Source organism: Silurus meridionalis, chromosome 9, assembly GCF_014805685.1.
Source record: "Silurus meridionalis isolate SWU-2019-XX chromosome 9, ASM1480568v1, whole genome shotgun sequence".
NCBI lineage: Eukaryota > Metazoa > Chordata > Actinopteri > Siluriformes > Siluridae > Silurus > Silurus meridionalis.
In genome coordinates this window covers 343969-370795 of record NC_060892.1, presented here as the reverse complement: position 1 = coordinate 370795, position 26827 = coordinate 343969, and the positions used below count along the sequence as shown (strand labels likewise).

General features: G+C 41.8%; 1 protein-coding gene across 1 annotated transcript; it reads right to left on the bottom strand.

Annotated features, from left to right (window-relative positions):
* Window positions 1-10686: 10686 nt before the first annotated feature.
* On the bottom strand, window positions 10687-18567 carry hapln4 (hyaluronan and proteoglycan link protein 4). Its single transcript, XM_046856790.1, has 5 exons — window positions 18434-18567; window positions 17318-17435; window positions 15810-16172; window positions 14753-15055; window positions 10687-13263 (listed from the first exon to the last, which is right to left on the bottom strand). The coding sequence occupies exons 1-5, from the start codon at window positions 18440-18442 to the stop codon at window positions 12908-12910; spliced, it is 1149 nt and encodes a 382-aa protein (XP_046712746.1). The 5' UTR covers window positions 18443-18567; the 3' UTR covers window positions 10687-12907.
* Window positions 18568-26827: the final 8260 nt, after the last annotated feature.

Sequence of the window (26827 nt, the reverse complement as noted above, 5' to 3'; positions counted from 1 at the left end):
CTGGTGCTACACAAAAACAACAAAACAACATAAAGTGCATCGAGTGCAGCCTGGTGCAAACAGTGCAAACAAAAGAACAGTACAGACAGACAGAGTGCAGACAGACAACACAAGACAAGACAAAAGACAAAAACCAAGTATAGCGCCGACTAGTAAACCTACTGTATACTTACATATACAGTACTGTGTGAGGTGAATGTAAAACTATACCCAGGAGAAAATACAAACAGAAAGAGCAATGTAGTGCAAAAAACAGCAGCAAGGAGGTGCAAAGACAGCATGTAAACATTATACTGTAGTATAAAAGGTGCAAAAAACAGCATGTAAACATTGTACTGAATATAAACATTGTACTGAATATAGTATAAATAATAATAAATATATAAATGGTGATGGAGTGGATCGAGATGAGTGATGAATGTGTTTCGTCTAGACTCTGTGTCAGATTCGAACATCTATCATCCACGTGACTGCACCAGTGTGTGGAGCTTATCTCCTGCTCATTGCTTTATCTTAGCCTGAGGAGGGCTCTGCTTATGGGCTTTTATAAAGATAATGAAGGAAGACGAGATGTTTAAACGGCACAGGTTGTTTAATATGTATGTAAATTTGACCCTGCAGAAGATCCATGTGCTCGCTCTTTCACAGCAGTATAATGAGGCATGTACACTGGAGCTCAGACTGTCAGAGAGACAACGCAAGCTGAGATTCAGGAACAGTGTTAGTCATCTGATCCTCATCTCATGTGCAGCGGCGGTTAATCAAAGCACAGATCCACATCCTGCTTTCACTTATTGTACATATTTGATTTGGTTAATTTAGTTCTTATCACCTTTAGTCTGAAACTCTGGATTCATAGTCATTTCTTCACTGAGGTGCTTTTATACGTTTTCTAACCTGCAGCCACCTGCATTTTCTCTTCATTCCACTTGTAGAACAAGATCATAGAGTAAATTAGGATTTGGAAGCTATTTTCTGAAAAAGTAAAGGTTTGGCTCCAGTGTGAGTTGTAGTTGAAACACCAGCCGCTACTCTGATGATGTATAAAGCTCTGCTGCACCAACACTCACCTCTGTAATGTACATATTCTCGACCTTTCTACTTTTCATTTCCTGTCATTTCTGTTTTTTTTTCTAAAGAACTCTGGATGTGTTTGTTGCTTAGTTATGGATCACAATCACACAGTCTAACTCACCATCAGTCGCAGTGGTGTTTCCCTGTTCCAGCTGCTGATGTTGAGGCAGGCTGTGTGAAAGTGCTCCATGTGTATTGATCAGTATTTATAGGTGTTGATGAATTCTAGTCCTGTCGTTGTGTTACATTCTTTACCTGACAGATGATCGATTAAAATCATTTTATGGATCAGAGCAGCTCCTGTGTGGTGTTTTTACTGTCGGTTACTGGATTATACAAAACTCCTGAGGGTCCACTGTTCGTTTTATTTTGTTTTTCTTTGTTTAATCAGAAAAATGTTCCAGGGAAAACCCTTACCAGACGTTCAAATGTTCCGATTTATTTATTTATTTATTTATTTATTATGTTAAATTATTTAATAATTTTTTTTAGAGTCTGTTTTACTCACATCAGCCCATCATCACAAGACTTTTGTGGAACCTCATGAAGTCTGTAACTGTATGTATGCAGTACAAGAGAGGGTTCTGAAGAATCTACTTTAACCAAAAGGCCTTAATTAATTAAAGGATTATATCAGGGACAGTATGCGATTATACGTTTCAGTGACACCTGCTCATGAAGTGAAATAAAATCATTACAGGTTCTCTGTATAACCAAAGTGAAGGTGGGTTTATGTTGATAGAAAGGAGATGTTTCTCTCTACAGCACAACAATTACATAAAAAAGGCTTTAAATAATCTACATCATTTAGGGCTCAATTGTCTGAATATAAACTTACATTATAAAAATGTCCATAAAAATCTGTTTTTTTTTGTTTGTTTGTTTTACTAAACATGGACATAGTGGAGCAGAAGGTTTATATCTCAGTTTGTGGATACAAGTGTGTTAGTGAAGTAGGGTACTGATGTAGGTGAGAAGGTGAGGAGGTCTGGGGTGCAGTCAGCATTCACATTCATTCATGTTCAATAGGGTTGGAGCTCTAAAGCAGTAGATCTTCCACTCCAACCCAAGTAGAGCATCTAGTAGTAGTGCCATCTACACGTTAATCGCAGTTTTAAGCTCGTTTATCATTGCAACAGAAACCCTGATAAAAAGAGCAGGTTTGCTAATTCCTGCAAGTGCAACTGCATTTAACAGGCTAATGATTGTGCAGATGTTGAGCTGTACAGCTCTAATAGCCTCTAAAATAACATGACATGTGAAACAAGCAGCAGCAACAACAACAACAATGAAAATATACAGACAGCTGATAAACAGTGTCATTGTGTGGTTGTGGTTCCAGCCTGTGTGTTCTACGTGTGCACAACAGGCTTTTATTGTAGGTCCATGCCTGATGGTCTGGAAGTTTCCTTATGAAGCAGCTAAGTGTATCCTCCATTTCAGTGGTCCCCAACCCCCGGGCCACGGACAGGCACCAGACCGTGGGTCAATTGGTACCGGGCCGCACAGGAAGAATACATACACACTTACATACAAATACTTACATTATTTCTGTTTTATTTATTATCTGATTCTGAAAGATGTTTTATTGTGGAAAATCCTCAGATTTTCTCCTCCACATCTGTCTATGACTCACTCTTGATGCAGGTCATGATGCCTCGGTCACATGACTCACCTCCATCCACTACCTTCTTAAACATTGTACTGAATATAAACATTGTACTGAATATAAACATTGTACTGAATATAAACATTGTACTGAATATAAACATTGTACTGAATATAAACATTGTACTGAATATAAACATTGTACTGAATATAAACATTGTACTGAATATAAACATTGTACTGAATATAAACATTGTACTGAATATAAACATTGTACTGAATATAAACATTGTACTGAATATAAACATTGTACTGAATATAAACATTGTACTGAATATAAACATTGTACTGAATATAAACATTGTACTGAATATAAACATTGTACTGAATATAAACATTGTACTGAATATAAACATTGTACTGAATATAAACATTGTACTGAATATAAACATTGTACTGAATATAAACATTGTACTGAATATAAACATTGTACTGAATATAAACATTGTACTGAATATAGTATAAATAATAATAAATATATAAATGGTGATGGAGTGGATCGAGATGAGTGATGAATGTGTTTAGTCCAGGTTGTACAGTTCAGTTCAGTAACAGTAACACACAGTGAGTGTGTGTGAGTGTGTGTGAGTGTGTGTGAGTGTGTGTGAGTGTGTGTGAGTGTGTGTGAGTGTGTGTGAGTGTGTGTGAGTGTGTGTGAGTGTGTGTGAGTGTGTGTGAGTGTGTGTGAGTGTGTGTGAGTGTGTGTGAGTGTGTGTGAGTGTGTGTGAGTGTGTGTGAGTGTGTGTGAGTTCTGTTCAGTTCTGTGTTGAGAAGCCTGATGGCTTGTGGGAAGAAACTGTTACACAGTCTTGTTGTGACGGCCGAATGCTTCGGAACCGTTTTCCTGATGGTAGGAGGGTGAAGTATGCGTGTGACGGTGTGTGTGATCGTCCACAATGCTGTGTGCTTTGCGGATGCAGCGTGTGGTGTAAATGTCCATGATAGAGGGAGAGAGACTCGATGATCTTCTCAGCTGTCCTCACTATCCTCTGTAGGGTCTTGCGATCCGAGACGGTGCAATTCCCAAACCAGGCAGTGATGCAGCTGCTCAGAATGCTCTCAATGGTCCCTCTGTAGAACATGGACAGGATGGGGAGGGAGGTGGGCTTTCCTCAGCCTTCTCAGAAAGTATAGACGCTGCTGGGCTTTCTTGGTGATGGAGCTGGTGTTATGACCAGGTGAGGTTGTCCGCCAGATGAACACCAAGGAATTTGGTGTTTTGACGATCTCCACAGAGGATCCATCCACTACCTTCTTAAAGGAGCTCCGGTCACATGACTCACCTCCATCCACTACCTTCTTAAAGGAGCTCCGGTCACATGACTTACCTCCATCCACTACCTTCTTAAAGGAGCTCCGGTCACATGACTTACCTCCATCCACTACCTTCTTAAAGGAGCTCCGGTCACATGACTTACCTCCACACGACTTACCTCCATCCACTACCTTCTTAAAGGAGCTCCATCTGCTAACACATAATACATTACCACTAAATTCAAACCCCCAAGAGAGAAAAATGAACAAAAAACAACACAGTGGATTCACGATTATTATTATATTTAGAAAATATCAGTTTTTTATGGTCATATCATTTTATTTTGTTGTTATTTATCCACCACACCTTAAAGACCGGTCCGTGAAAATACTGTCCAACATTAATCCGGTCCGTGAAGCACAAAAGGTTTTATTAATAAAATAATTAAAATTAAAAAATTAAAATAAAATAAAATTACAAAATTATTACTACACCTCACTGGACACAGAGACAGACAGAGGATCAGTTGAACACACTGACTTTAGCGTCTCACTGCTGATCAGATCACCTTCATACCTACAGTCAACTTACTGCAAATCAGATTTCTTCTCTGGATCTGAACCAAATGAGCTGCTCACACTGCTTTCTGATGTATAACATGATCTAATTATATTTTGTGACATAACGTTTTATGAAATATGTTTATGTTCTGCAGTTTGCGTCCCAATGATACACTTATGTGCATTATGTCAATTCAGCTGATTTCAGTTCAATTCAGTTCATGTTTATTTGTGTTGTGATTTTAATAATGAACATTGTCTCAGAGCAGCTTTACACAGATAATGTGGAGATAAAAATGAAGATGTTCTTTATAAGTGTAAGTTTGTCCCAGATGAACACCAAGGAATTTGGTGCTCTTGACGATCTCCACAGAGGATCCATCGATAATCAGTGGAGATTGGTCGCTCTGAGCTCTCCTGAAGTCCACAACCATCTCTTTCGTTTTGTCCACGTTCAGAGACAGGTTGTTTGCTCCACACCAGGCAGTTAACCGTTTCACCTCTTCTCTATATGCTGACTCATCGTTCCTGCTGATTAGACCCACCACGGTCGTGTCATCAGCGAACTTGATGATATGATTTGAGCTGTGCGTTGGTGCACAGTCGTGAGTCAGCAGAGTGAACAGCAGTGGACTGAGCACACAGCCTTGAGGGGCTCCAGTGCTCAGTGTGGTGGTGCTGGAGATGCTGTTCCCGATCCGGACTGCCTGAGGTCTCCCAGTCAGGAAATCCAGGATCCAGTTGCAGAGAGAGGTGTTCAGGCCCAGAAGGTTCAGCTTCTCGATCAGGTGCTGAGGAATGATTGTGTTGAATGCTGAGCTGAAATCAATGAACAGCATTCGTACATATGAGTCCTTGTTATCCAGGTGGGTGAGGGCCAGATGAAGGGTTGTGGAGATGGCATCGTCCGTGGAACGGTTTGGACGATACGCAAACTGCATTGGGTCCAGGGAGGGTGGAAGCTGTGTCTTGATGTGCCTCATGACAAGCCTCTCAAGCACTTCATCACGATGGGAGTGAGCGCGACGGGACGATAGTCATTGAGGCAGGAGACAGTCGATTTCTTTGGCACAGGAACGATAGTCGTTGTCTTGAGGCACGTGGGAACAACGTTACTGCTCAGGGAGATGTTGAAGATGTCAGTGAAGACATCTGCTAGTTGTTCTGCACATTCTCTGAGCACCCTGCCAGGAATGTTGTCAGGTCCAGCAGCCTTCCGTGGGTTAACTCTGCATAGAGTTTTCCTCACTTCAGCTGTGGTTAGACAGAGCACCTGGTCAGTGGGAGGAGGGATGGTCTTCCTCGCCACCACGTTGTTCTGTACCTCAAACCGGGCGTAGAAGTCGTTCAGCGCATCTGGGAGGAGGCGTCACGGTCACAAGCAGGTGATGTGGTCTTGTAATTCGTGATCACCTGGATGCCCTGCCACATGCGCCGAGTGTCTCCACTGTCCTGGAAGTGGTCGTGGATTTTCTTCGCGTGTGCGCTTTGCCTCTCTGATAGCACGAGACAGTTTGGCCCTTGCTGTTTTAAGGCCGCCTTGTCCCCTGTTCTGAAGGCAGAGTCTCTTTGTTTCAACAGCGCACGCACATTTGCAGTCATCCACGGCTTCTGATTGGAGCGTGTAGTGATGGACTTGGAGATGGTCACATCGTCAACGCACTTGCTGATGTAGCAGGTCACTGATGATGTGTACTCTTCCAAGTTGATGGAATCGCCGGTTGCAGCCTCTCTAAACATGTCCCAGTCAGTGCACTCAAAACAGTCCTGAAGAGCAGAAGTAGCTCCTTCTGGCCAGGTTTTCACCTGTTTCAGAACCGGTTTAGAGCGCCTGATGAGCGGTCTGTATGCTGGAATCAACATAACAGAGCAGTGGTCTGAGTATCCGAGATGGGGGCGGGGCTCCGCACGATACGCGCCGGGGATGTTTGTGTAAACAAGATCCAGCGTGTTCGCTCCTCTCGTTGCAAAGTCCACATGCTGATGGAGTTTAGGAAGCACAGTCTTGAGATTCGCATGGTTGAAATCTCCGGCGATAATAAACAATCCGTCGGGGTGAGCATTCTGCAGGTCGCTAATAGCGCCGTAGAGTTCACTCAGTGCCTCTTAGCATTAGCACTGGGAGGAATGTACACTCCGACGATGTAAACTGTGGTGAATTCCGTGGTAAATAAAAGGTCTGCATCTAACAGTCACAAACTCCACTAGCGATGAGCAGTAACATGAAACAAGCACAGAGTTCTTACACCATTCCGTGTTGATATAAACACACGCCACCACCGCGAGTCTTACCGCACAGAGCTGTGTTTCTGTCGGCTCGAAACACGGTTAGCGTCTAGCTGGATGGCGGCGTCCGAACTCTGTCGCTGAGCCACGTCTCCGTGAAAACAAAGACGCACCAGACTGTGGGTCAATTGGTACCGGCCGCACAGGAAGAATACATACACACTTACATACAAATACTTACATTATTTCTGTTTTATTTATTATCTGATTCTGAAAGATGTTTTATTGTGGAAAATCCTCAGATTTTCTCCTCCACATCTGTCTATGACTCACTCTTGATGCAGGTCATGATGCCTCGGTCACATGACTCACCTCCATCCACTACCTTCTTAAAGGATCTCCGGTCACATGACTTACCTCCATCCACTACCTTCTTAAAGGATCTCCGGTCACATGACTCACCTCCATCCACTACCTTCTTAAAGGATCTCCGGTCACATGACTCACCTCCATCCACTACCTTCTTAAAGGAGCTCCGGTCACATGTCTCACCTCCATCCACTACCTTCTTAAAGGAGCTCCGGTCACATGTCTCACCTCCATCCACTACCTTCTTAAAGGATCTCCGGTCACATGTCTTACCTCCATCCACTACCTTCTTAAAGGAGCTCCGGTCACATGACTCACCTCCATCCACTACCTTCTTAAAGGAGCTCCGGTCACATGACTCACCTCCATCCACTACCTTCTTAAAGGAGCTCCGGTCACATGTCTCACCTCCATCCACTACCTTCTTAAAGGATCTCCGGTCACATGACTCACCTCCATCCACTACCTTCTTAAAGGAGCTCCGGTCACATGTCTTACCTCCATCCACTACCTTCTTAAAGGATCTCCGGTCACATGACTTACCTCCATTCACTACCTTCTTAAAGGAGCTCCGGTCACATGTCTCACCTCCATCCACTACCTTCTTAAAGGAGCTCCGGTCACATGACTTACCTCCATTCACTACCTTCTTAAAGGAGCTCCGGTCACATGACTTACCTCCATCCACTACCTTCTTAAAGGAGCTCCGGTCACATGACTTACCTCCATTCACTACCTTCTTAAAGGATCTCCGGTCACATGACTTACCTCCACACGACTTACCTCCATCCACTACCTTCTTAAAGGAGCTCCGGTCACATGACTTACCTCCACACGACTTACCTCCATCCACTACCTTCTTAAAGGATCTCCGGTCACATGACTTACCTCCACGACTTACCTCCATCCACTACCTTCTTAAAGGAGCTCCGGTCACATGTCTCACCTCCATCCACTACCTTCTTAAAGGAGCTCCGGTCACATGACTTACCTCCATCCACTACCTTCTTAAAGGAGCTCCGGTCACATGACTCACCTCCATCCACTACCTTCTTAAAGGATCTCCGGTCACATGACTCACCTCCATCCACTACCTTCTTAAAGGAGCTCCGGTCACATGTCTTACCTCCATCCACTACCTTCTTAAAGGAGCTCCGGTCACATGACTTACCTCCATTCACTACCTTCTTAAAGGAGCTCCATCTGCTAACACATAATACATTACCACTAAATTCAAACCCCCAAGAGAGAAAAATGAACAAAAAACAACACAGTGGACTCACGATTATTATTATATTTAGAAAATATCAGTTTTTTATGGTCATATCATTTTATTTTGTTGTTATTTATCCACCACACCTTAAAGACCGGTCCGTGAAAATACTGTCCAACATTAATCCGGTCCGTGAAGCACAAAAGGTTTTATTAATAAAATAAAATTACAAAATTATTACTACACCTCACTGGACACAGAGACAGACAGAGGATCAGTTGAACACACTGACTTTAGCGTCTCACTGCTGATCAGATCACCTTCATACCTACAGTCAACTTACTGCAAATCAGATTTCTTCTCTGGATCTGAACCAAATGAGCTGCTCACACTGCTTTCTGATGTATAACATGATCTAATTATATTTTGTGACATAACGTTTTATGAAATATGTTTATGTTCTGCAGTTTGCGTCCCAATGATACACTTATGTGCATTATGTCAATTCAGCTGATTTCAGTTCAATCCAGTTCATGTTTATTTGTGTTGTGATTTTAATAATGAACATTGTCTCAGAGCAGCTTTACACAGATAATGTGGAGATAAAAATGAAGATGTTGTTTATAAGTGTAAGTTTGTCCCTGATGAACAAGTCGGTGGAGACTGTGGTGAAGGAAAAACTCCCTGAGATGCAGAAGGAAGAAACCTTGAGAGGAACCAGACTCAGGAGGGAACCTCATCCTCATCTGGGTTCCACCGAATGTCCATTTATTACCAGAGGTGGCAAAAGTACACACATCCTTCAGTTAAGTAGAAGTACAGATACTCATCTTTAAAAAATAATCTGGTAAAAGTTGAAGTTCTGACTGCACTTTTTTACTCAAGTTAAAGTAAAGAAGTTTGGGCTCTGACATGAACTTTAGTAAAAAAATAGCTTTTATTACTACCTGTTTTAGCATCACGCTGGTCCTCACGTCATATTAATATTAGGGCTCGATTCACGTCATATTAATATTAGGGCTGTCAATCGATTCAAATATTTACCTGCGCTGTTCAAAATGTACCTTTAATTAATATTTGGCATGTTTACTTTATTTTACAAAAGCACAACGTTTTAGTTCTTATTATGTGTATGTACAAATAAAAGTAGACATTTTACAGATTTAAATTATGTGTTGCTTTTTGTCTGTACGATCAGAAAAGACTAATTTATGTTTGTTTCTTCGTTATGAGGAAAACAATTCCACAAAACAAGCCAGTGTGTGTGTCGCATCATGGCAGATTCTGATGTTTGATTTAAGACTTGACGCATCAGTAAAACAAATGTTTACAAATTAAAAAATGTTCAGTTTATTTATTTATTTTTTATATCTGAGTAAAGAAAAGACAGGGTAAATAAATGTATGTTGTGCTGAAGGTTTTAATTTCGCCTCTTTTATATTTATTCATTTATTTATTAATATTTTTAATACAAATGGTCAAACAGAAATGTGCACTGCTTTAATCACGCATTAATAAAAACCAGTGCCATTAAAATGAATTTGCATTTTGACAGGCTTAATTAATACAAAACAAATTAAAATGTTCTCTAATGAATGAATGCAGACTGAAGATCCACGATATAAAACACAAGCAGAGAAAAGATGATGATGATCAGGTGATCAGGAATGTCTCTGTTCTCATCACTGACTCCCTCTGTCTCATCCACGTTAGTCTACGTCGGTGGTGTGTGAGAGACAGGAGATGATCCACCAGTGGATGTGAAAAGCAGCACAATAGGAAGAAACATGTTGAAGGGCTGAAAAGATATTGACACCAAACAGATTAAAACTAAATTAACGGGTCTGTTTTAGAAATGTAAGAAGTAGAAAGTACAGATATTTGTGTAAAAATGTAATGAGTGAAAGTAAAAATGTAAAAAATTAATAGTGAAGTAAAAAACGATTCCAGAAAAATCTGCTTGAGTGCAGTAACAAAGTGTTTGTACTTCATTACTTCCCTCCTGTGATTATTACAGATGAACGATGTTGAGGTACAGTGATGGAGACCTGAGTCAGTGTAGCAAACTGGTGATATCAACTACAGTCCAAATCCAAATCCTCCTCAAAGCTCCTGTTCTGACTCTGGAATTTCATGGATCTCCAGGGCGTTGATGAGAAACATCAGGTAAAGTGAAGGTAGTGTTTTCTTTGCAAACCTCTGTGTACATATTTTTAGTGATGAGTCGTTCATGAACAATTTGTTTATATTGAATGAGTTTTTAATGTGACTCAGAAGAACGAGTCGTCTCAAAGAGTGATTCTTTTATTTTCTACTGGACAGCTAATTTCACTTAATGCTGAGGAAAGGAAACGTGAAGATCAAATGAAATGAAAATCACACACTCAGGAATAATATCACATCAGCTCATGCTCTCATTGTTTTTCTCTCAGCAGATGTTCCCTCACTCTCAGGTCCTGGTGTGAGGTCAGATCTCTGGTCAGAGCTTCTCTGGTGTGTTACATAATTAGTGTCAGACTGCAAGTTTGTTTAATCTCCATCGCACATTCACAAAAACAAAATATATAATAATAAAATCGAATAAATCAAATGAATCCAATGCACTTTTTGGTATATCGGGTGAATCAGTAGATCATAAACACATTGGTATTGACTGGAAACTAAAAATGAGTTTTCTCACGTGTGCAATAGTGATGGAAGATTAGATCATTTTACTGACTCACTTCTTTAAATCTCTTTCATCAAAATAAACAAATCATTTTTTAATCATTTTGTTAATTTGATTAGGAATAAATTAAAATGTTATTTTCAATAAGTAGATCCTCCAGCACGTCTACATACACTGGACAAGGCTGCTTTAAAGACAAATTATAATAAACAAAATGAGGAGCTTCACCTTTTTATCTTATAGTCTGAGTCTTTAGTTCTTTTGTCACGTGACTTCCATAATTATTGCAACAATAATGTCAAGATTTGGACCAAAAAATCATATCAATTGTATTGTGTAGCATCTGTGAGAGTCACGTGATAAAAAATTAATGAATCGGACCAGAAGAGTCGAGAGATAAATCACTCAATTCTGTTTCCTGTCCAGAATCTACAGAGATTTTGCAATTCTTTGCTCATGCGCGTCCAGTAGAAAAAGAACGAATTACTCTTTACGACGACTCGTTCATCTGAGTCACATTAAAGATCCATTCAAAATAAACCAAAACGACCCCAAACTCATGCACGGAAGGAATCTCGTTTCCGGGACGGATCGCATGTTAGGCATTTTACTTATTATAGTTAAAAAAAAAAGGTAAATTGTTGATGTTTACAAATGTTAATCATAATAAACTGCATAATAAAAAAACAACAATTTTATGCTTTGCTTTTAAACTGAAATTGAACCGAACCGTGAATTTTGTGTAGCGTGACACCCCTAATAACCAGTGAACACATTACAGACCTCAGATTGACTGTGGAATTACATATTAAATAAATAAAACTAGCTTTAATAAAGTATATCATTAATTATTGCCTATTTATGTCGAGTTCTTCACTAAAACCACTATTACAATGTGAACATGCAGATTTATTGTTATTGCCATCAAACTAATATTTTCTCAGGCATCATGCAGGTGGCCACACACTCGACTCTGAATCGCCAGGAAATGCTTCCAGGAAAACCAAGCCAAGTAGATGAGGTAGTCTTCTGGAGGCAGATTCGACCATCGTCATGGTTACTGACATCGGATTAGTGTTCCTTCTTTCTGACTGAGATCTCGGGTCAGAATGCAGACAAAAAGCAGAGAGATGTAGAGGAACTGGTAAAATCTCTTTAATCTACAGTGCATTACTGAAGGTAATATTGTGCCACATCACAGTTTGATGAATAGTGCAATCTTTGTGATCACTAATGAGGTAGAAAAGCATCAGCAACATTAAAACTCACTTGCTGGTATTTTCAACTAACAAAAAACATGCGTATTGAGTTATTGCTATCAGGCGTTATGAGCATCTAAATGATTCTTGTGGAAGGTAACTGTTTCCACGGCTGGCTGTTGTGTGCTTAGTGAATGGCATGTATATTCCTGCCACTCTAAGAGCATGCCATGCCAAGCAGAGCTCTTCACTTTTCTCTCTGACATCATCCCCGTGCCACGATCTTCTCTGCCTGATGGCCCACATTTATTATGATGTGAGTCTAAATTAGCTCTCTGACTGACTCTGGTTCTAATTAGCACAGTGTCTTTACTTCCTCCCAATCATTTCTCTTCATGACTTACAACAGAAAAACAAATCCTCATTAGCTGTCCATGCTACATACAAAGTACACTAAAAGAAAGATGCTAATGAGTTTAGCTTGCACGTCGTAAAGGACATGAGAGTAATTTTCTCTTCAGATCAGACTGACAGCTCATTTCAGGCAAGCGAAGGAAATAATGTTGGCTTAAAGACACCCTTCAGCTAGCATAGTTACTAATAAAGCATCAGTCGATTTGGCAACGCTACAAAGACTGTGCTAGTAATGCAGAGCAACTGGAAATGCTCCTCAACTCAAATGCTCCTAGAGAACGATGCTGTGCTGGGAACCGGCAGCGCTGTGGCCTGGGATTTGGTGCTGCCCGAATCCTTGCGGAAGCAGTACACCCCAAAGAGGCGAAACTTTTTTTCGGGGAATCCCAGGGTTCGGACGCCAGGATCAGAGCCTCCGCAGCGAGCACGGGGGTTCACAATGGGGTAGCGCACGCTGGCATCGTCCACCCAGCCTGCTTCACAACGGTCCAGCAGCTGGAACTTCCAGGCTGCGTAGAGCTGACCCACCTTCGCCATCACGGCACCATCACGCTGACACGCCTTCACTGCCTCGCCATAATTCACCTTCTTAAAGCGCTTTAGGAAGTACACCTGACCTACAACACAGGAAAGAAGACCTAGAGTGTAAGAAGATTGTTACCCATTCCTCTCCAGCAAAATTGGCAAAACTGTTTTGGAATGCTTGAAGTCATCAAAGCCATGTGTTCCATTAAAAGACTATGAAATGCTCCACTTTTAAATTTGTCATGTTGAAGACGTTAATCAGATAATCAGATTATTACTAAATAGAGCTTAGAGGCCATTATTAGCTCTATGGTTAGGGCTTTGGACCATACATTAGAAGGCTTTAAGTTCAAATTCCAAGACCACCAAAAGATTAGGGTTTTCTCCTCAAGGGAAATTGGTAGCTTAGTGGATAAGATGTTGGACTTCTGATCGGAGGGTTGAGTTCAAATCCCAGCACCCCTAAGCTGCCACTGCTAGGCCCCTGAGCAAGGCCCTTAACCCTCTATTGCTAAACTGTTTAACTGAGATATCTCTAGGTTGCTCTGGATAAAGCCTTCTGCCAAATGGCGTTAATTGTAAGTATATACGAGGTGATATCAAAAAGTTTTGAGACTAGTTTTGTAACACGCCAGCAGATGGCAGCACGAGGCTGCACGCACAGTCACAGGGAGCACCGACCTTAATGAGTCTGTGTGCCGAAAGAGGTCATCCTGTGTACATCGGCAGCTGTGAGACTGGTGCTGTTCTGACCACATGTGCACTCTGTTACCAAGCTCTGTGTATGGGGTCTTTTTTCAAGGTGATTGTGTGGAAACGTAGATAAATAAAGTTGTAAACAGACCGAGTCTCCAAACTTTTGAAAGCCACCTCATATGAATGAGTAGCATGTTGGCGTTTCTCTATTGCTATTCATTTATTATTGTCCTCAACAGCTGAGCTCAATATTGGACTATAAAATCTCTTCTAATAAAATAATCAAAGACATCAAAAAATGTCAGTCATCAGTACAGCATTTACAATGATGGATCATTTGCTCTTTTTCCTGTCTTTATGGAGGGATCTTCTCAAAACCTGTCAGTATTTCCCTGAATGCCTGAAGGTCCTTCAGCTGGTCAGAGTTGGAGTGTGAGACACATCGAACCAGCTGTGAGCATTTCTGTTCTTTTTGTAATAGTGAATTTGGTGGCGTAATGTCTGTTAGCTTGTAGGATTTGTGATATTACAGCACTTTTTTACACATGGCACAAATAAATCCCACATATGCACTCCTAACCAGTCTGGCTCTTCTCTGTGTTTACACTCATTTCTCTGAACATCAGGCCAGCATAATAAATCATTTTTCTATTCCAGATTTAATTTGGAGAACAGAGCGGTAAGCAAATGCATTATTCTGTTAAAGCCACATTTGGCTTATGGTGTTCCTGCAGGCTCTTTAATCTGCAACCTGGACCTCTAAGAAAAAAAAAAGCAGATAGAGAAAGGGTTTATATCCAAAATAAAAATACGTCCTCTTACCTGAGGCCTCACATGAAGAGAGGAGAGAGCGATCTTAAGCCTGTGATGCTCATTCATACTCACCATTGAGTTTCGAGGTAAAGCAAAAGGCATCGTAGCGTTCACTGTCTTTGTGGCGAAAGCCGTAGTTGCGAACTCCAGCAGGAGTGTCTTTGCGGCCGCACTGATCCCGAGGGTGAGAGATGGGATACTGCACTGAGCCGTCCTCCAACCAGCCCGCATTACACCAGTCTAAACCCTCTCTCCAGGCCTTGTGCAGCTGCGCATGAGAGGCCAATATGGCGTCCTGTTGCTTGCAGGCATCTTCGGCTTCATCAAAGTTTAACTTGTAGCGGCCCAGGCGAGGGTAGTACGGAAAGACGACACCTGTGAATTTTACATTCGAAATGTGATGCCTTTTATAGGATTCGTATTCATTTATCATCCACTTTTTCAAGAACATCTGTACGGCTGCTCATCCTGCAAACGTCCTGTCAGTGCATCATGTAGCTACACTGCAGAGCATAGCATCATGCAGGAACAGGAGTTTTTTAATAAGGTTCACAGCAAACATCAGAATTAGGATTTTTGAGGTTATTCTTGATATGGATACTTCACTGATGGATGGTGCAAAAAACAAAAATCATTTGTTCAGCATCAGATCTGCATAAATCACAGCCAGACATGTAAAAGTTAGCTGACAGCAAGGCCATGGTAACGCTAATAAACACTTTTTACAACCATGATGAGCTGAAAAGCATCTCAGGATGCACAACAAAACTTTACAAGGTGGTATGAAAAAGTTTGTAGACTAATGGAGTAACTGGTGCTGTTCTGACCCGCGTGCGTTCCCACGTCTGCGATTTCATCATGGACAGCAAGTTAGAACAAAGAACACGTGAAATTTTGCATAAAACTGGGCAAATCTGTTGGACACAAAGATAAAGATCTAGCTTGGCATTTTGACAACGTTGCGGAGATCCGGCAAGTCTCTAAACTTTTTGATATCATCTCGTAGCTGTTATAATAAAGGTGATTATTTTGTGAAGGCCACAATGTTTAGCGAATAAAAATATGACAAATCTAATGATTTTTATTGTATTATCCATCATGAATATTACTATGGCGCCTTTTCCCAAACCTTCAAGGTCTAGATTGACAAATCCCGTGTCGTCCTCCATGTCGTTGGTGACCTCACACTCGTAGCGGCCGTAGTCCTGCAGCGTGACGTTGTGGATGATGATGGAGGCGTCTCCCGGTCCTGCCTGTTCCAGTTCCACACGCCCTCGGTACGGCCCGAACGTCCTCTGCTGCCGGCCCAGTGCCACGAACACATCCTCAAACTGGAACTCAGCCGTCACTTTGGTCCATTTAATTCTGATTCGTTCCGGATCCACGCTCTCGGGCTCATGGTGGTATCGGCAGGGCAAAGTAATGGTGCCACCTCGATGCGTGATTACTTTCCCCGGTGCCGTCTGTACAATCACTGCTCCTGTATCATCCTCTAAAGCAGAGCAGAGTGAAGACCAGTTACTGCTGCTGATTTCCAAAATTATCCACACCATGACCTGCTTTTCTTGGAACAAACTCAGACATTTTACTTTATTCAGTATTCTGTGAATTATTACAGAGACCAGTAAAGTTTTCATCTTAACATTGGTTTAACTCTTGTTTAAGCAAACCTGCACACTTGACCGTCTCCTTCACTGAATACATTACTGCTTTTTCTTAAGAAAGATTTTTTTAAAGCCGCTTTAGTTGCCAGGGAGCTGAACTTCATACAGACACACTCCAGGCTTCTCCATCTCTCTGAATGGCCTGGGCAGTTTGACAAAGCATCAGTGTAATCCCATCTCTGCTTTTTCACTCAGTGAAACTCAAAGCAGTGCTGACATCTGCTCATTAAAACTCCACACTGAATGCTCATCTGAAATGTCACCAACTTCCACTCCCGAGCGAGAGCCAAGCGGTAAACCGATTCTCGCATTAATTCAGTTTCTGACATCTAAAGAGCCACAGATGTGTTTGGGGAAGAAAAAAAAGTGACCATAAATGAAAAGCAGTGTCATGGCAACCACTCAATTCAAAATAGTTTCCAAATGAGTGCGACGCTTTGATCAGATCATCAATCAATACAATATCACACGGTTTAAAGATGCCAAATCTAAAGAATTTTCTTCAGGTCATAAACACAAATGTTCTCTCCAGCATCATAAATAAGTGAAGATGGGATTATTTTCATCACTTGGTTCTTTGAATCAGTTAGTTTAGTTCATTTCATTCCTTTAATCACCTTTATAGCATCTGTGTGAGTCATAATAAAAGAACGAAGAGTCGAGAGGTAAACGACTCAATTCTGTTTCCTGTCCATAACCTACAGAGTTTTTGCGATGCTTTGCGTCCAGTAGAAAATGAACGAATCTTATTCTTCTGAGTCACATTAAAGATCCCTTCATCATGAACTAATTGCTCATGAATGACTCGTCACTAATCGTAAAGCTGAACAACACAAACGAAAGAAGATCAGGAGCAGAACTACAGCATCCATACCAATAATACTTAGTTTTTTCTTCCTTCTTTACAGTCTTTCATGGACTGTGTGAAATCTTGGTGTGTGTGTTTGCTGTCATTCGGAGAGAAGTGTCTTACCCAGAACATGCACTACTTTCCTTCTGCCCTTGTCTGAGTCAGCTGAGTACGCAGTCATGAAGGGGGAGAGCAGCATGCTGCAGCTCAGCAATGCCAAGCTCCATGATTTCACTGCAGGCTGGAAACAAAACAAACACAGTCACCAGGCGACTTTTATACCGTCAACAACAATAAAATAATAAAAACATGGTGAGATAAACGTGTTTAATATTAACCTTCTTTAATTTTAAGATCAAATATGGATAATGTTAATAAGATTTTTGTGTGAGATGATAGATAGATAGATAGATAGATAGATAGATAGATAGATAGATAGATAGATAGATAGATAGATAGATAGATAGATAGATAGCAAACATGCATCATTGACATGCACATAAAATGGTATGTTTATCTTTAAAAAATGAACATTTTACTTTCTATATATCCAGTTAAAGTTTATTGCTCATGTTATTGCACTGCAGATTTGCCCTGGATTCTTCTAGACACACAGACTTGCGCACACACACACACACACACACACACACACACACACACACACACACACACACACACACACAAGCAATGTTGGATCTCACACATTTCACAGTAAAAGACCCCAACAGTGCAAAATAAATTCTACATTATTACAGAGCAAAAAGTATTTACAGAATTTAGTACATAATTCAATTGTGTAAAATATATTTTAGTTATTTATTGGGGCCATAGAGCTTCTTGTTGATGAACATGGCTCATGGGTCCTTGGGGGTCTCTGCAGCCCACAGGGGGCGATCTTGACACTGGGGTAGCTTCTCTTTGGTATCTCGTGGACGTTTTTTTTTTTTGTTTTCTGACAGATAATTATTTTCCTCTACATTAATTGTTATAATAATACCTAAAACATTGCTGCATGCCATTAAAATCTTTTCTAGATGTTCTTTGTATTCCTACAGTGTACCTGCTCCATCTGCAGAGCCTCGTGCAGTAATGCTGCAGTAACACAGGACTAAATCACAGCTCTACCTTGAGTTTCGACTCTTCCTGACTACTGCCGCAGTGTCACAAGATCAAGGTTATAAAATCTATCTATCTCACATCTCCCTGCTTTCCGGTGTGCAATGGTGTTATCACACTCACCGCTGTCATGAATGCTCAGGCGGCTCAGTGCAGCTGTGTGTGTTCCTCAAGAGCGCTCAGAATTCAATATGCTGCAGTTCCGTGGCGAAACACACTGACTCTGCTCTCCTTTCTCCTCTCATCCCCCTCTTCCCTCATCCTCCTCTACACTTATCCTCCTCCTCACTGCTGCATTCCCTCTTTTGGATTCTAACCCCTTTGTCTGAATGACTTTGGTGAACACATTATTTATTCCACCTGATGATTTCACATGGTAACCAAAAGCATCACTGACTTTCTCTAACTATTCGAGACTCTTTGAAGAATTTTGTAAAGTATGTACTTTTCCATTATTGTTCACATTAATAACATTACTAACTATCACTTATTACGAAACTCATGGCAACCTGGGAAAGTGGTGGCTCACTGGACAAAGGTGAAAGGTCATGGGTTCAAATCCCAACACCAACAAGCTGCCCTTGCTGGGCCCTTGAGCAAGGTTCTTAATCCTGAATTATTCAGTTGTATAACTGAGATAACTGTCAGTCGTTCTGGAAAATAGGCGTCTGCCAAATTCCTTAAATGTAATGTAAAGAGATCAAAAGCGGCGCAAGTACTGATCCTTGAGGGACAACAGTGAAGAATCTGTGTGGAGCAGATGTGAATCAGCATTATTTTACCTGTTAGACTCAAATTGTCCAATAACAGATAATATTGCAGATTCTCTTCTCTTGTGCTTCATCAGTGAACCATAAATTTTTATTAAACTCTCCTGTTTTGTCTGCAGAAACAATCAGGTTCGAGGCAAAATCCACAAATGCATGTATAAAGTCAAAATCTGGTCCTGGAGGTCTGTAAACAGTCGATTATAATAGTAATTTAATTTTTATCAGGTAGAAAGTTTTACATCCTTCATAATGCACTCTAAAAACTCTGGCATGCTCCAGCTGAATATTAAACACACTAACCTGAGGCACATGTGCAGATGGGATTTTAGATGATGCTTTGCTTCTCCTTAGGCTTTTTCCACTACTGATTCATATATAAATATCTTCAGAGTTGCACATCCGTAGCTTAAAAAAAAAACGAATTTAATGAATCATACAGATGTGTTTGTTTGTACCAGTAAGGTATTTCTTCACATCAGCATCAAAATCTGCTGAATAAAAGATGATCATACAAATAAATTAAAAAACAGAAGTAAAACATGGAATGACAAAATACTGAAAACTCATGATGATATAATATGATGTGTAAGTGATAATTCAGGTGTAGATGTGAGATGTTCCAGGATGTTAGTGTAGATGTGGAGATGAGGAAGGTCCTGAGGTGAAGTGGAGAACATTATAATGGTGTAAGGTCTCACACTTCACCGTGGATCATCACCTTATTCCATGGTCACTTCCCAACATTGAGGAGTTCAAGCTGTTATTGATGTTTGCAGAGTAAAACTGACTGAATGGATCCAAATAACAATTTGTTTTCATTACGCATTTTATATAAACAACTCGTTACATCTACAATTCTGTGTGTTTATGTGAGTTTCTGAACTACTAATAATGAAGCTGTTGTAGTCAACTCCTGGTGCTGTTTTTTTTTCTTCATCTTGTGCCTCAAGAGCATTATGAAAAATCCTCATATTGACCACAGAAGTTCCACCACATGCAAGACTCCTCCATGGAGCTCATTGAGGTAATTACAATCGCTGTCTCACTCTGGGTGGAACTGGAACTGGATGTTACTATGGTTACAGGTGTTTATAAGCAAAACATTCAATCAGAATCCACTATTCACGCATGAACTTCCAGCCCAGAATTCAGTGGGGATTCAGTACATATATGATTGAATTTTCTCTGTCTGCTCTCGCTTCTGAGCTCAGCACTCTCTCTGTATATAAGTGATCATAGAAACTGCTAAGATCCTCATGCATGCAGTTTACAAGACAGCAAGTAAGAAACTGCCATATAAATATTATGAGGCCAGAGGTTTATTGTCCTGTTTTCCAGCAGGTGAATAAAGCTGTGATATAATGATGGCTGTTTCATGGCCTTTCAATTTACTAACAGAGCTGAGGATGGTGGTTGAGAGTCCCTGTGTTGGAACTGCACTATTAGAGAAGCTGAGCACAGCCCCTGGATCTCAACTGAAATAACATTAGGGCCAGCCCTGAAGCAGCATGAAGTAAGTCTCTCTTAATTAAGATATATATTGCATATACAAACCCGATTCCAAAAACGTTGGGACACTGTGGAAATTGTGAATAAAAAAGGAATGCAATAATTTACAAATCTTATATTTTATTCACAATATAATATAGTAACTCTTAATGTTGAAAGTGAGACATTTTGAAATGTCGTGCCAAATATTGGCTCATTTTGGATTTCATAAGAGCTACACATTTCAAAAAAGTTGGGACAGGTAGCAATAAGAGGCTGGAAAAGTAAAATGTACATATAAGAAACAGCTGGAGGACCAATTTGCAACTTATCAGGTCAATTGGTGGCAGTGTCTCTCAGAAGTCAAGATGGGCAGAGGATCACTAATTCCCCCAATGCTGTGTTAAAAATAGTGGAGCAACATCAGAAAGCAGTTTCTCAGAGAAAAATTGCAAAGAGTTTAAAGTTATTATCATCTACAGTACATAATATCATCCAAAGATTCAGAGAATCTGGAACAATCTCTGAGCGTAAGGGTCAAGGCCGGAAAACCATACTGGATGCCCGTGATCTTCGGGCTCTTAGACGGCACTGCATCACATACAGAAATGCTTCTGTAATGGAAATCACAACATGGGCTCAGGAACACTTCCAGAAAACATAGTCGGTGAACAAAATCCACCGTGCCACTTGCCATCGCTGGCTAAAACTCTATAGGTCAAAAAAGAAGCTGTATCTAAACATGATCCAGAAGCTCTGGTGTTTTTTTCTGGGCCAAGGATCATTTAAAATGCACTGTGGCAAAGTGGGAAACTGCTCTGTGGTCAGACGAATCAAAATTTTAAGTTCTTTTTGGAAAACTGGGCAGCCATGTCATCCAGACTAAAGAGGACAAGGACAACCCAAGTTTTTATCAGCACTCAGTTCACTCTGATGGTATGGGGTTGCATAAGTGTGTGTGGCATGGGCAGCTGCACATCTGGAAAGGCACCATTAATGCTGAAAGGTATATCCAAGTTCTAGAACAACATATGCTCCCATTCAGACTTCGTCTCTTTCAGGGAAGACCTTGCATTTTCCAACATGACAATGCCAGACCACATACTGCATCAATTACAACATCACGGCTGCGTAGAAGAAGGATCGTTAGTTCGTAGATCGATAGTTTAAAGTCCCTTAAGTGTCTCAGATGGCACAGACGCTGCCGGGCCTTCTTCACTAGGGTGTTGGTGTGACAAGACCAAGACAGGTCCTGTGTGATGTGAACACCTAGGTACCAGAAACTGTCCACTCTCTCCACTGGGGTCCCGTTGATATTTAGCGTTGGTATGACCGCTCCTGCTTCGTGCTGAAGTCCACTCCTTAGTCTTGCTGACATTCAGGAGAAGGTTGTTTTCCTGGCACCATCTCTCCAGGTTTTTAACCTCCTGTAGGTAGGCCGTCTCATCATTGTTGGAGATCAGGCCCACCACAACAGTGTCATCAGCAAACTTGATAATAGTGGAGGAGTTGGAAGTGGCCACACAGTCGTATGTGTACAGTGAGTACAGCAGGGGGCTCAGAACACAACCCTGGGGAGCTCCAGTGCTGAGCGTGAGGGTGGATGAAGTGTGTTTGCCAACCCGTACGGCTTGTGGTCTGTCTGTCAGGAAGTTAGAGATCCATTGACACAGCGACAGGCTGAGTCTCAGGACCTCCAACTTGGAGGTGAGTGTGGAGGGAATTATTGTGTTGAATGCTAAACTGTAGTCCACAAACAGCATCTTTGTATAATTCCCATTTCTGTAGTCCAGGTGGCTCATCGTAGTGTGGAGGAGATGAGCAATGGCATCCTCAGTAGAACGGTTCTGGTGGTATGCAAACTGTAGAGGATCCAGTGTGTCTGGTCGTGATGCAGTGATTAAGTCTCTGACCAGTCTCTCAAAGCACTTCATCACTACTGGGGTCAATGCTACAGGGCGATAGTAGTTAAGGCAGGCGGGCTGGGGTTTCTTGGGACAGGAACAATGGTGGACTGTTTGTAACACGAGGGGACAACAGACTGTTCCAGTGAGAGGTTGAATATCTCAGTGAACACCAGTGCTAGCTGGTCACCGCAGGCTTTCAGAACCCGACCTGTGATGCCATCTGGTCCTGCTGCCTTCCTGGTATTCACTCTCTTGAATGCCTCCTTACGTCATGCTCCGAGATGGTGAATGTGCACGCTGTTTTTGCCGCTAGCACCACTAGCGTGGTTAGCTGCAGCTTCGAAACGAGCGTAAAAGGTGTTTAGCTCGTCTGCCAGAGAAGCGTCCGCATTCACTATTCTAGAAGACGGTGTTCTGTAGTCCGTGATTGTTCTTAGTCCCTGCCACAGACTCCTAGAGCCACTATGTTGAAACTGTGACTATAGTTTCCTCCCGTAGCGCCGCTTTGCATCCATCACCACTCTGTGAACACTGTAGGAAGCAGCCTTGTAATCATCCATGTCCCCGGTGTCGAGCCCTGTGTTGTAAGCAGCGGAGCGGAATCTCAGAATGTCGCTGATGGTTTTATCTACCCACAGCTTGGTTGGGAAACGTTCTTATGGTGTTTTTTTGCACCGTATCATCCACTAGTTTCCCGATGAATCCCACAAACTTGTTGACTTCATCAGAGCTGCGCCTGAACATGTCCCAGTCTGCATCATCCAAAGCGTCCTGCAGGGCGGCCACCGATTAGTCAGTCCAGCGCACGACCCCCCTCTGAACCGGAGCGTCCTGATTCAGCCTTTGTTTGTAAACAGGCATGAGGAAGATGGTGGCATGGTCCGATATCCCAAACGATGGACGTGACTGTGCCTTGTAGCTGTTCTTTAGTGTTGTGTAACAGTGGTCCAGTGTCCTTTCGCCCCTGGTGGGGCAGGTGATGTGCTGATGAAAGTTCAGTAGTCCCAATGCTGTGTTTGGTAAAGTGTTAGTGTCTCATGTAAATCCCATACTGCAGTGTCCGTGTCCGCTTGAGGTGGAATATAAACGGCACTGACTATGACCGAGCTAAATAGATCAAAGGGCCAACATTTGATGGTCAGTAGTTCCAGGTTTGGTGTGCAGAAGCGTGAAAGGGAACAATGCTCGCTCTGTCGCACCAGTGGTTGTTCACCATCAGACACACTCCACCTCCTCTTGTTGTCTCAGTGAAGCAGAGAAGGTCCCTCTGGAACTTCACCCTTGCCCTGAGGTCATTGAGCTTGTTCTGCAGTGACTGGACGTTGGCTAACAGGATACTAGGTAAGGGAGCACAATGTGCGCATGCCCTCAGCCTGTTCCTGACGCCGGCTCGTTTCCCTCGCGGACGCTGGTATGGGTCGCGTCCTTTGTTCTCAATATCTATCATTATATGTACATTTGCTAATAAATTGCATAATAAAATTATATATATATCATTGAATAAAAGATACAAATGTTTTCACTTGTTATATATTTCATATTTATGTTATATATTATTATATATTTTCAATAGAAATGTTTTCTTTTTTTTAAATCAATCACAATATCTCATCAAAGCACATGGTAATATACACTTTTAAACATCTTATTCCACATTTAGTCCCCATATAATAAACTCCACTCTTCTGGGAAAATGTTCCACTATATTTTGTGGAAATTCATTTGGCTACAAAGGTGTTAGTAAAGTCAGGTACTAATGGAGGTGATAAGATCAGGAGGTTCCTGGGGTGCAGTCAGCATTCACATTCATCATGTTAAATAGGGTGAAGCTCTAAAGCAGGAGATCTTCCACTCCAACCCATGTGAAGCAGATCTTCATGGAGCTGGCTTTGTGCACAGGGGCATTGTCATGCTGGAACATGTCTAAAAACAACTGTGTGCTTCCAACTTTGGAAAAGAAACATAGCTGGAAAAGTCAAGGGTCCCAAAATTCTGGGTTACTTATAATAACCCCTCTTTATATGTCCTTCAATTCTTAGAAGGCCTGAACATCTGCAAGGGGTTTATCACCAGAAGTGATTTAATAATGCACAGAGAGTCACACACACACACACACACACACACACACACACACACACACACACACACACACACACACACTAACACACACATGCTTTTGCAAACATACACTTCTCTCCCCAGTCTCTGAAGGGCTTTAGTCAGGACTCTGGAGGAAAGATTAGCTTATCATCTCTCCACAGTGCAGCTCTGGACTAATCAATAGTTTGCTTTCATGCCTGGTCTCAAGGCAGAGCAAGGACTTTGGATAATCTGCTGACTGAGCTAAAATCCTAAACCAAACAAAACCAGAGCATCAACACCTGACTGGATCTGACCATAAAAACAGAGGGGCTGCATAACATCTGAACGAGGAGGGTGACTTCCTCTCTGGGTTCCTCCTGATAAATAATGTTCTCTAGTTAATGCTTCTTTTTGGTTTAGACCTGATTAGAGGTAGAGCATGTTTTGGATCGATGTGAGGATTTTAATGATTCCCCAACTTATAATAAACATGGTTTTCTTCTTATTCCTCCTGTTTTTTTTATCTCTCCAAAACATGCATGTAGATAAAACGCTGCAGTACATTTCCTGTAGGTGTGAATATGTGTGTGGGGCCATGTGATGGTCTGGAATCACATCCAGGGTGTGAAGATGAATGAATAACCTCAATGAACAAATTGGAAGCTCAAGTGACATTACTGCATAGAAATGAAGATCAGTGTGGATGGAAATTGGTTCTTCTGTCACCGAATGCAGAGTCACATCTCATCAAGGGTTTATCTCTGAATAATAAATATAGGGTTCTAAATGGTAGCAACATGAAAAAACTCAATCTGAACATACTCACTATGAAGTCCATGATGCCAGGTTTACTGAGAAGCTCCTTCTGGAGGAAAGAACAACATCAAATGGAGTTTGGAGAGAAGTGCTCAACATCAGGGAAATATTGTTTTGACCTTCACCCTGCCAAATGAAACTTTCCAGATTTGGTCAAATTCCTCCACTGGTTTGTGAATATTTTCTGAAGTTTACAACAGTCAGCAATTAGTAGGAAGTGTCCAGGCCTCTGCTCTGAATGACTTCAGCACATCTGCAGCCACAGGACAGCACTAGTCTCTCACATTGCTCTGGTGTGATTTTGGTCCACTCTTCTTCCAGTCTCCTCCACAGTTCGGTGACTGTAGTGGGTTTCTTGGCCATAACTTTGTCACCAAGGATTTTCCAGAGGTTCTCTATTGGGTTGAGATCAGGACTCTGGGCAGGCCATGTCATTATTTCAATGTTTTCAGTTTCAAGGACTGCTTTACCCGTTTTGCTGTGTGACATGGAGCGTTGTCCTGCATGAACACTGCGGGCTGATTGGGTGATGAACGGAGGGAAGAAACCATATGTTGTTGAAGAACGTTCTGATAAACATTTGCATTCACTCTGCCATGTAGCTGTATAAGAGACCCAACTCCTGCTTCAGAAAACATGCCCCAAACCATGACACTTCCTCCTCCACTTTTCACTGACTTCTTTACACACTTTGGGTTCAGTCTTTCTCCAGTTTGTCGCCATACATATTGTATCCGATCAGACCCAAATAAATTAAACTTGTTTTCATCACTGAAGTGAACTTTGGACCAGTTCTCCTCTGTCCACACAACATGCTTAGTCTAGCCTTTTGATTCTTTCTGCTAATGAGAGTTTTGGTCACTGCAGATTGGGCTGTCAGTCCAAATGCTCTTAAACGTCGAGACACTGTATGACGACACAGATCCTTACCCTGTTCAGCGCTGAACTGGTGAGCAATTCCAGCTGCAGTGTGGAAACGATTGCCCATTGAGATCCTCCGCAGTATCCTGTCCTCTCTTGTATATGTCTTCCGTGGACGACCAGCCTTCTTGGCAGACTTTAATGAGTTTGTGATGTTGTAAAGATTCAATATTCTTGAAATCACAGATTTGGAAGGACCAACTTGTCTTGCTATGGCTGATAGGGTCGTCCCTTTGGCCTTCATCTGGACAACCTGCTGCCGGAGGCTTTCAGTCACTTTAGAATGTAGGAGAATGCGTGTCTGGGATTGTAGTAGTGTATGAAGGGCAGTAGGATAAGCGAGGGGCAGAGTTCACGAGACAGCTCTAGGAAAAAAGCTGTTCTTTAGTCGGCTGGTCCTGGTCCGGAGGCACCTGTAACGCCTGCCGGAGGGCAGAAGAGTGAACAGTCTATGGGCGGGATGAGAGGAGTCCTTAAGAATGCTGCGAGCTCGACGCAGACAGCGTTTCTTCTGGATGTCCTCCATGTCTGGG

What these genes read in the sequence shown, in the direction of transcription:
- hapln4 (XM_046856790.1), bottom strand. An exon ending in TGTCAATCTAGACCTTGAAG is followed by an intron (nt 15,056 to 15,809) that starts GTTTGGGAAAAG and finishes TAAAATTCACAG; the next exon opens with GTGTCGTCTTTCCGTACTAC. An exon ending in CTTTACCTCGAAACTCAATG is followed by an intron (nt 13,264 to 14,752) that starts GTGAGTATGAAT and finishes CCTGTGTTGTAG; the next exon opens with GTCAGGTGTACTTCCTAAAG.